This window comes from Symsagittifera roscoffensis, chromosome 7 (assembly GCF_963678635.1).
Source record: "Symsagittifera roscoffensis chromosome 7, txSymRosc1.1, whole genome shotgun sequence".
NCBI lineage: Eukaryota > Metazoa > Xenacoelomorpha > Acoela > Convolutidae > Symsagittifera > Symsagittifera roscoffensis.
In genome coordinates this window covers 32,442,453-32,454,231 of record NC_087068.1, presented here as the reverse complement: position 1 = coordinate 32,454,231, position 11,779 = coordinate 32,442,453, and the positions used below count along the sequence as shown (strand labels likewise).

At 32.4% G+C, this 11,779-nt stretch overlaps 1 protein-coding gene across 1 annotated transcript; it reads right to left on the bottom strand.

Annotated features, from left to right (window-relative positions):
- Positions 1–11,265: 11,265 nt before the first annotated feature.
- LOC134852001 (histone H4-like) lies at positions 11,266–11,577 on the bottom strand. The gene has a single exon (XM_063868276.1). The coding sequence runs from the start codon at positions 11,575–11,577 to the stop codon at positions 11,266–11,268; it is 312 nt and encodes a 103-aa protein (XP_063724346.1).
- Positions 11,578–11,779: the final 202 nt, after the last annotated feature.

Below are 11,779 nucleotides of genomic sequence, written 5' to 3'. Positions count from 1 at the left end.
ACTTACCATGAACCAAAAACTAATTACAAGATCTTCATTCTACAATCTACACCTAAGTAACCAGTGATATGTAACAATCAATTCGATAATGCTCGCCAAAATTTTTGCGAAAAAAATAGTCATTTCTACACAAAACTCAAAAAATTCATTTTTTCTTACCATTCTCTTACCATCACAAAAAACAATAAAGCCTTACCACGTTTATTTCCTATCTTAATACATTGTAGGTTCTATTCCCTATTTTAATACATAGCTTGTAGACCGGATGCTCTATTTCCTATCTTAATACATGGAGGTCTGCAGGGACCCACCTCCTACTTTAGCTCCAACATCTACTACTGACAACAGCTGCTGGTCTTCTTCTTGGAAACCGGGCTTCTTCTTGCTTAGAACTCTGGAGCCTGGTTTCCAATGAACGACAAATTATTTAGTTCCCTGATATCAAGTTATTGCTCTATAAGTATCTAGGAGTCAGAGGAGCTGATAGTGATTACAGGGGGCATGGATTAGATTGTGTTGCGTTGGGCAGTACATTTGTTTCGGTTGTAACTCGCCATGTGTCTTTATGAGTTGTGATGAGAGCTTTGCTTGATGGTCTGTTGGTAGACCCGATTGAAAAGTTGTTGGGGTTGCATTGAATGCAAGAGGATCCATCGTAGTAAAATTTGCTGCTCTGCAGCCCGCTGTTTAATACGTGGCTGAATACCTTGCGAATGACACATCAATTGCCTCCTTTTCAGAAGTGGTTTGATCAGCCTTACTTTGGCAGCGAGGATGGTAAATTTATGGTGAATACATACAAGTTAGTGGAGCTAACAATAAATTGAAGAAGTTATTACTATAGAAAGAACAGATCATTAAATATTACGGTAACCTAATTTTTTTGGAAAAAAAACCAGCGATTAATTCAAAAATTTTTGATTATATGAGCATCCTCGTGACTAAAATAAGGAAGTGAGCATTTATATTGGAACCTGATCTAAACTACATTTTATGATTGGATAAATTAGATATTTTACCACTGTAAAGTATTTAATATTAACCAGTCATGATCCATCTAACTAACAATCCACTTATTTGTAAGTGCTGAAATTACTTGTAATTTCAGTACCAGAGAGATTTGAATTTAACTTAGAAATTAGTTGTCTCTCCAAGAGAACTTCAGCTGCCGCAACAAACCAGTATACCCTAGATCTATTGAGCCTAGCAGAGACTAGTTAAACACCCTGAGACTAGAAAGTAAAGAGTAAGATTAGGATCGGTATTAGACGTTGCACGAATCTATCCGGCCGAAAATAAGATAGCGTGACGAGCAGACGGTGTACCCTATCCAAAATTACTCTATGAGTTAAACACATCGGACCTATCTCATCTGGTGCGACCATAAGTCTCGAATAAGACCTTAATAGCTTAGATTTAACCAAAAATAGATTAGAAATTAGACAAAACATTTTTAAAATGTTATACGACAATAATTTAATCGAAATGTCTCTACGACTCAATAGATCACAGCCGATATTCCGAACGATAACAGAATTACCCGGAATTGTAAGAAGACCTCGAACAAGAGACGACATATAGATTTAGATTTTCATTTGCAAACATAAAATTTTGAAGTCAATCTTCATGATCATTTCAGGCGCTAAACAAAATTATTAATATACAATAACGATTGATAAAAATATCTCAGATCGTTTTCTTAATTTACGCAGTCTTATATAAAAAACATGTTTGAAAAATATTTATTGAAAATGAAAATAAAAATTAGTAGCATGACAATAAATTGTTAGTAATCAAAAAATCATCTGTTGTCCCAGCTTTATCACCTAAACATAACAGCAATCATAAGCTCACTAATATCATTAAAAGACTAAATCTTTTTCCTAAATAAATTTAAACCAAATTAAATTTAAATTCACTTAATTTTAAAATCAGATCATCAAGGCTTATCCTTGGATCTTAATTAACTTTCTAATTCACTAAATTTAAAACCTGATCATCAAGGCCTATCCTTGGATCAAAAAGAACAATTTTGTTCTCCCCCACCCACTTAGCAAGTGTCTAACGACCTCAAACGTCGATTCACTATCCAACCCTTCCAAAAGATCCAAGATTAATAGAAATTAAAAAAAAACTAACCATTCAAATTAAGATAAACAGTGAAGAACTTCGGTTATTCATCCTTCACTTGAACCCTCCTCTTACCAGACCCAGGATAAATATTAGACTTAGTAAGTTTAAAATAGTATCTAACGAACTACTTGCGTTCTAATTATACCTGAACTTTGTGGATCGATTTACTATTCTCCAAGCCTTGAACACAATCACTACCCCTAAGTAAGATTAAGTAAGTTAGCACCTTAGCTTAGACTAGTCACGAGAAAGTAAAAAATCATTCTTCGGAATCGATATACTTTTCTCTCCAACCCTGAACAAAAAGACCCAGGTTAAGCTAACCAAAAAACCGTAAGGACTAACAGTCTAAGAAAATAGAAATCACCTAACAGCTTTTTGCATCCCTCATCCTAAACCTTATGTCATTCAAAAATCTAGGAAATAAACAAACAATCGTTTTACACAACTGAGAGATAGATAACCAAAATACGATCTTGTAATCACACCTCATACACAAACAGTTGGATACATTAGAACAAAACGACTGACAAAAAAAAGAAAAATCATAAATAAACAAAGACAAATCACGCGAAAAAGATTTTCAAAAAATAGAAACGCATTTTCAGAATCAGAAGCTAGCAATTTAGATGAACTCTACAAATTAAAAGAATCGATTGATAAAAATTGTCCCATTCACGATCAAATATATTTTTCCGATTCAGAAACAACTTCAAATTCATCAAAAAGAGAAAAAAGAAGAATAAAAAAGCAATATAAACACAAACCAGTACACTTTTATAATCGGAATCAACCAATTAGACACATCGATAGTTATATATTAACAGTCATTAAACGAAAAAATGAGCCACACTCAAAGTGACGATAGTCCAGATGACAAAGAGGTTTACCCCTTCCTCATAGATGCACCCGATAATACAGGGCAACATGATTTTTGCAAGAATTTACTCGTAAATTAGTTTGAACCCGGAATCAGCCCATGCAAAGCAGAATTCCCAGATGAATAAATCAAAAGACAAATTATTGAACATTATCTGAAAGATATATGTAATTTAACACAACAATATGGAATCTACACCATAGAATTCAGCACACCAATTACGAATCATCGTAAATATGTAATTCAAACAGACGATCTTGAATTATAGTTTTCAAAAGTATTCTTAGAATATATTAAAAGCATACAATATCATAATTCACAAAGAGCAAACTCCATATTCACTAACAAAGTTTTTGCGATAATATATACCTATATTTCTATATTAGAAAAAACTGAATTTCAAAGTATCTCATTAACTGAAACATCCAAACATACAAAAGTACGACAGGAAATCACATTATTTTCAACTTTTCTAAATATAATCAAAGAAAATTTCACTAAAGATGATTTTTCACAACACACAAAACATGACTTACAAAAAATTTTGGCATGGTTTATAATAGATTATTTCACACATAATATATACTTAATTTCACAAGCAAGAAAAACTTTCAGACCTCAAAATCCAAATGATGATACTGCCATTACAGAACAGTCAGACTACGTTTGGGACCCTGAATGGTCTCATCCTGCATTTATAAATATCCCACAATCAATCTCAAGTCAAGCAATAAGTACAATATCTTACCACAGAGATTATGTAAAATTAGTACCACTAACCATTGATGCAACACCATTAAACTACAATACATTTTTACCTGATACGCGAAATAACAGTTTAAATTCGACCGTCATACACAATGAAAATCTTAATGGAACTAGGAATCTTACACAACAAGATATCCAAACACCATCACACTTCATAAATGAAGAAATCGTCCAAACACCAACAACTACACAACAAAGTATTTCACCAATACATCCAAATTTAACAACACCAAAAATACAAACATTTCACTGGCACAAGTAACCTTACAATCAACCGTTAAACCTTCGGTTGCTCCAAAATATTCACATACGGATTATCAAACATATAGACCTATGACAGTACCATCAAAACCACGAAGAACGTTCACAAGAAACACTTTTGCAGAACACAATTATAGATATGCACATTCGTCAAAAACAAACTATCCACCACGAAAAACTAATAATAATCATATATGTTCTCACTATTGGGATAACCCAATGACAACAACCAACTCAGTAAATTTTCGGACTAATTCACATCCTCCACAGGATCATAGTGAAAATTACCCATTCTTTCAACAAAATAAAAATAAAAAGCAAGCACCTCATCATACGGAATACTTATCATCTGATGATGATTATTTACAACCAGACATTTTTGCACCATATACCCAAGGATATCGCAAACAAGGATCGCGACGACCTCATACATATAAAAGATTTTTTTCTCCAAATCCAACGGATACACGAAATCAACAACCAATCCATATGCCAAATCCAACTAATACACAATCTTTTCAACCAATTCAACCACAAAACCCAATGACTATGAACTCGTATCAACCAACTCAAATGCAAAATGAAATACCACTTCCATATTATCTTCAAAAAAACGAAATGACAAAAAATCAACTTTCAAATTTTTCGGAAATGCCAAATGCCGCAGAATCACTACAGATGACAATGAATCCATACCTTATGGGTGGATCATCAATAACATCAAATAAACCACTAATGGTATTCACAGGAACAGACCCTGAATATTCTGTAGAAGATTATTTAAATGCAGTAACAGCAAATTTAATTTTAAATATAGGACCTGAACCAATTCATACACCACTACATCAAAATTGGATACATAGACGCACAGCGTTGATACAAACAACCTTAGAAGGCGCAGCTCAAAAATGGTTTTCAGTCTTACCTATAGTAATAAAACCAGACTGGAAAAGATTTACACAAGAATTTTCAAAAACGTTTGAATCCGAGAGAAATAAACAACACCAAAGAGTTTTATGTAATGAAATTCGCAGATTACCAAATGAAACCATCAAACAATTAGCAGTACGTATCGAAACACTAGTTCGAAAAGCATATTCACTAAATACACATGACTATAAAAACACAAAAATGACAGAAATTTTAATGATGACCTTATAACCTCAATTAAGGAAAATAGCAAAAAAAAGAGAGCATCTCATCCTTCTTCAATTCGAGAGCCAGATTTAGATTTTCGAAACCTAGTAGACAAACTAGAGCAAGCGGAAATCACAATGAAACTTGAAGAAACAGAAAATCTAAAACTACAATATGTTAATCGAAGTGAAACAAACACTACACATATCAATAACATACAGGAATCAGATACAGACCTAGTTGAAAAAATCACTGAAATACTAAATATTTATGAAAAACACCCAAATTTTAAAGGCAAATCATCTTTCAAAAAATGGTGTAATTTTTGCCGACGATACGGACTTAGTATTTCCGAATGTAGACAAAAACAACAAGATAACCAAAACAAACCTCAAAAGTATAAAGAACCAAATAAATCATTCTATCAATACATGAAGAAAGATCAAAATCTACCAAACAAAAATGTATACAGTAACAACAGTTCAGGAAAACCACTTCCGAACAACACCAATCAATCACCATATAACTCAAGTTATAGAGGAAGATCACCAGAACGAAGAAATACACAGAATTCTTCACAAAATCATTATAATCGATCAAATAGTCGAAATAACTATTCGAGATCAAATTCAAATGCAACACAATTTGTTTCTAGATCCAATTCCCAATCAAACCCAAGACATAAACACTATTCCAATAATCAATCACGAAACTCATCATATAACAGTAATAGAAACTATTCACATAATCGAAATAGAAGTTATTCGAACAATCGAAATCAGAACTACCCGAACAATCGATCAAGAAATAACTCATATAACAGATCAAACTATCACAGACCAAAAGACAATTATCAAAACAGATCACGAAATAATTCACAAAATCGAAATTCAAGTTATAATAATCAATATAGAAATTATTCCCAATCACCACATAGGAATAATAACCATTATAATAATTCTAAACATCGATACAGAAGTAGTACACCAAAACATCAAAGACATATTAATCAAGTACAGTCAAATGAAGAAACAACATCAGACCCCCCAGGTATTGATGACACAGGAAATTACGAACTACAACTAAATCAAATAAACTGTGGATCATCGAACACAGAAAGTGATACAGAAAATACCATCTCCGTAAATGTGATAGCAGTCGAAAACGACTACGAACCTATTATATATGAACGACCTTTTGCATCACATATATATGAAAATCAATTGGAACTCCTTCACAATTACTATATTGAACCCATCAATACTACACAAACGGCACAAGAAATAAACGAAATTAACACGGTAAATAAACCCAATGAAAATGACAAAACAAAATGTCTAAACACAAATCATATTTATCAAAATATACAAAAAGAACAACCCAGAGAAAAAAATTGGACAATAAAATTTCTCTTAGAAAGTCCAAGAAACAAAGAATTTCAACCACCAGATCTTGAAATTGATTTTTTAATTGATTCAGGAGTAGAATCAAACATAATTAACATTCCCACATAAAATGAAATCAAAACATTACATCCAAAAGTAAAGCCCCTTGCAACCTCTAGTAAACTAGCAACAGCACAAGGATCAACATTAGTAAATTATGGATAATTCCAATTATTCTTCCTCCCCACAAGAACAATGGAGCAAAATAAAATTCTAAACAAACCATTTAAACAAATATTTCATATCACTGATATTAAATACAATATCATCGGTATACCACTTATATCTAAATATATACCAACAATCAACATCTTGAATAGTAAAATACTAATCAAAGATAAGTACACAAAAACAAAAAATACAGCTCTAACATTTTTTCAAAGATTAAATAAACAACCACCATTCTTTTCAAAATTTTATCCAATTTATAACCAACAACGGTTTTCAATAAAACAAGTTCACCAATATGATAAAAGTCAAAATAAACAACAACTCTTTATGTCAGAGTTTGAGTTTAAACCTATTCATAAGTTTTTCAAAATCACGATTTCATCTATAAAATGTTTGAAAAATACGAATTCAGACATCATTTCGCTACATGTGTATAACAATACACCGTATCAAGTAACATTACCCTTAGGACTTTTAGGATATTGCGAAACAAACGCTACAATATCACCCGTACATGAAAAAGCATACCGCGTAAATAATATACTCCAATTATTAGATATTTGTCAATTAACGAGGAACTATCCATAAAAAATATAAAAGCAATGAAAAGAGGAACACAGATTATTTCACAAAAACACCATATTTTAAACCAACATTCAATATAACAAATTACACAAAAGAACAACATTAATTTTTAACGATGTTTAACTTTGAACACTCACAAATTACACAAATCGAATTTGACAAACTAGCAAAACAACTGTTAAAATATTCAACAGTCTACGCAACATCAAAATTTGATGTTGGGAAAATCAGTTCATCACTACATCTCCCGTTAAAACCTGACGCAGTTTTCAAAAAACAAAGAGCAAGTAAAGTACCAATTCATTTACACGATAAGGTAAATAGATTAATAGATATTTTAGAACAATACAAAATTATCTCACCAGTAAACAAAGAAGAACAACCAAAAGGTAACACATTTATTAACCCTGTTATAATCCTAGCAAAAGGAGAATCATTAAAAAATAGTTTTAGACGCTAGATATCTCAATTCACTAATAGACAAATCAAAATGCAATTGGCCTATTGAACCAATACAAGTAATTTTAACAAAAATAAACGGAAAATACTTTACAACCGCAGATATGGATAGTGCATACAATCAAATGCCACTAGATGAACAATCACGACTTTTAATACAATTTGTTATTGGAAATCAACAATATGAATTCAACCGTCTATTCTATGGAATATCCATAGGACCAGCAGCATTTTCAGCTTTTATGAGCAAAATTTTTAGACCACTAATACTTAAGAAAAACGCAATCACCTATTTAGACGATGTTTTTATGCAATCACAGACAAAAGAAGAAATGTTCACAGTTTTAGAACACTATCATAAAATACTTCAGAACGAAAATCTGAAGGCCGCCCCCGATAAATCACACTTCTTTTTAACACGAGTTAAATTTTTAGGACATAATATAGAAAAAAACACAATCACTCCATTAAAATCACGCATTGATGCTATTCAAAAACTTCAACCACCAACAAACAAAAAGAAAATCCAAGAATTCCTTGGAATGTTAAATTTCTTAAGCAAGTACGTTTACAAAATGCAATTATATTTAAGACCATTCTATAATATCCTCAGACAACAAAATAATTTTGAATGGACCACTGAACATCAAACACGATTTGAAGAAATTAAAAAGCTTTTAACTGAACAAATTTCAAACACAATCCCAGATCCAAATCAACCATTCTATGCAATGTGCGATGCTTCAAATTTTGGCATCGGCGGAGCATTACTACAATCATACAGTGGTACAAATAAAATGAACCTTATATCAGCAAATTCCCGATTATTCACTCAACTCTAATGAGAGAATGTACAGCTATAATTTATACACTTACAGAATATGAATTTCTGATACTTGGATCAAAACATCCAACAGTTCTATTCACAGATCATAAACCAATCATTTTTCTCTTTACACAAAAGTCAAATCCTAATCATCGAGTTTATAGATTTCAATTAATACTAATGAAATTTCCAAACTTAAATATAGTTTGGACAGCAGGAAAAAGTCTTGCATTACCAGATACATTAAGTCGAAATACACCACCTGAATTACTTACACGAAAAACTACAGTTGAAGTACCTAAAAATATAAAATTTTACCTTGCAAAGACGAAACATCCCCCCGGCTAGAATGCAAATATGCAGTAAAAACTGACATTGAACAATCACAAATAAATAATCTACAACACTTCCCACTTTACTTAGATTGCCAAAATAATCACTACGAAGTTGATTTACTTGGAACATCAGTTTCAAACCAATTCCATACTCACAGTGGATAAAAAACAACACCCAACAAAAACGAATAAAACACCACTCGCATAAAAAAGACTTTTTTCCGTTAATTGAAAAAGAAAATTTAACTGATAAAATAAATTGATTCAAAATACACAATAAATAAGTTTTTGACCTCCATGACCCACTTGACACAATTCCTTTATCTAAATTAGAAATTGAAAACATTTTTCTCCCTCCAACAGATAAAATTACAATTAATATCTTGAAACAATATCAAAATCTTGACCCAGTAATTAGACAACTAAAATCATGGCACAAATACAAAACTAGGCCCGTAAAGGCAGATACCACAATTTTAGGAAATAAAACACTTCTCCGATATTTTCGAAAATTTAGTAATACAACAATTAATGAAAACACAGACCTTCTAGAATATCATTTAAATGATTCTACAGTTCCCTGTCTCCCTTTAAGTATGATTCTAATAGCTTTTAACATTTCACATACACAAAACATTAAAGGACACTCTGGATCAGAGAAAACATATTCAAATTTTACACAAAATTTTTATTTTCCAAATGCATCAATTTGGATAAAAAACTATGCAATGATTGTATAGTATGTCAGCTAAATAAACCTTATCCAAATCAAAAACAAATAGCACAAAAACAAGATTTTAAAGGACAAAGTTTATATTTTAACCACCGTATTTCATTCGATACAAAAGGACCAATTTCACCATCCTCCGAAGGAAACTCCTATATTATGGTAATTGTTGACGCATTTACATATTATGTAGCACTCAACCCAGTACCACATTGTAACGCTTATTATGCTTACACAACACTTTATGAACATTGGATAGCCAAATTCGGATTACCCGAAATTTTAGTTACAGACAACGGTACAGAATTCATAAATAATGAAATCATCACACTATGTCATTAATATAACATTAAGCACAAACCGCGTACATCTCATGCACCTTGGACAAACGGTTTAGTCGAAGGTATGAACCGTTCACTACAAGAATATCTTAGATGTATCATGAATGGAAATGATACAAGATACACAGAATGGTCAGCAGATGTAAAATTATTTCCCTTAGCATATAATTCACAAATTACGACAACTCTAGGAATGTCACCATACGAAATGGTTTTTAATAAAAAGCCACGTAAACCAATTATGTTTACAGCAAACAATCATAAAAATGCACAAGGTCATTGCCAACCGAATAAAGACTCAGTTTGTTATAATCTACCTTTACACGCGCATGATGAAGATCATTTTCATCACCCACAAATCCTTAAATTAGCCTCCGGTACACACACCGAATGGATTTTAAATAGAGATAAAAAACACAATGAAATTTACCAAAGAGTAACAAAAAAATTGTTACAAAGGCAAAACATTAACGAGCAAATAAATTCACGCTTTACACCACCCTCAGATTTAAAAATTGGAACATTTGTCTTAAAACCTAATTTTAATACACAAAAAGGAATTTCTAAAAAATTACAACCCCTTCGTAAAGGACCATACCAAATAATTGCCAAACCCACTGACGTAACATATAAAATCACCGATTCAGACCAAAAAGAAATTGTTCAACATAGAAACAATCTATTGCCTTACTACCCAAAAGAATACGCACTACGCGAACTAACTCAATTATATTCTTTCACAGGTTTAAAAGTTATTCAAAATCACCCACATACGGAAAATGAAATAAATGAACAAAATGACATTCACCTTGAAAAACAAAATAAAAAAAAACTACAAACCAAAACAATACAATAAAAAAGAGAGCATCTCATCCTTCTTCAATTCGAGAGCCAGATTTAGATTTTCGAAATTTAGTAGACAAACTAGAGCAAGCGGAAATCACAATGAAACTTGAAGAAACAGAAAATCTAAAACTACATAATGTTAATCGAATTGAAACAAACACTACACATATCAATAACATACAGGAATCAGATACAGACCTAGTTGAAAAAATCACTGAAATACCAAATATTTATGAAAAACACCCAAATTTTAAAGGCAAACCATCTTTCAAAAAATGGTGTATTTATTGGTGGCCTTTAAAAAGGCCGGTTTGGTGCTGCAGCTAGGAGAGCAGCTGGCTAAGAAGCTTCTTAACCTCCGAATCCGTACAAGGTCTTGCCTGGTATCTTGAGGGCGTAGACGATGTCCATGGCTACAACGGTTTTCCTCTTGGCGTGCTCGGTGTAGGTTACAGCATCCCTGATCACGCTCTCCAAGTAGTTCTTGAGCACTCCTCTGGTCTCTTCGTAGATCAGTCCGCTGATACGCTTGACACCTCCTCGTCGAGCAAGACGTCTGATGGCTGGCTTGGTGATGCCTTGGATGTTATCTCTCAAGATCTTTCGGTGCCTCTTTGCTCCTCCTTTGCCTAGTCCTTTTCCTCCCTTTCCTCGTCCAGACATGGTTGTTGCAGTTGTAGTTGTTGTAGAAATTGAAGTAGCAGTTGGGTTTGAGATTGGCAAAAACCGCTAGGTACCTATCAATTTTCGACCGACTTCTCTGCTCTCTGATTAGCCCTCATAGACTTAGATAAAGATTTGTGTGAAAAATTAGAGAAGACATGAATGGTGGATCTTCCATTGTGCTTACCCGAAAAGTTTTAGT

Excerpts from the sequence above, each read along its gene's own strand:
- LOC134852001 (XM_063868276.1), bottom strand. The coding sequence starts at position 11,577 with ATGTCTGGACGAGGAAAGGGAGGAAAAGGACTAGGCAAAGGAGGAGCA.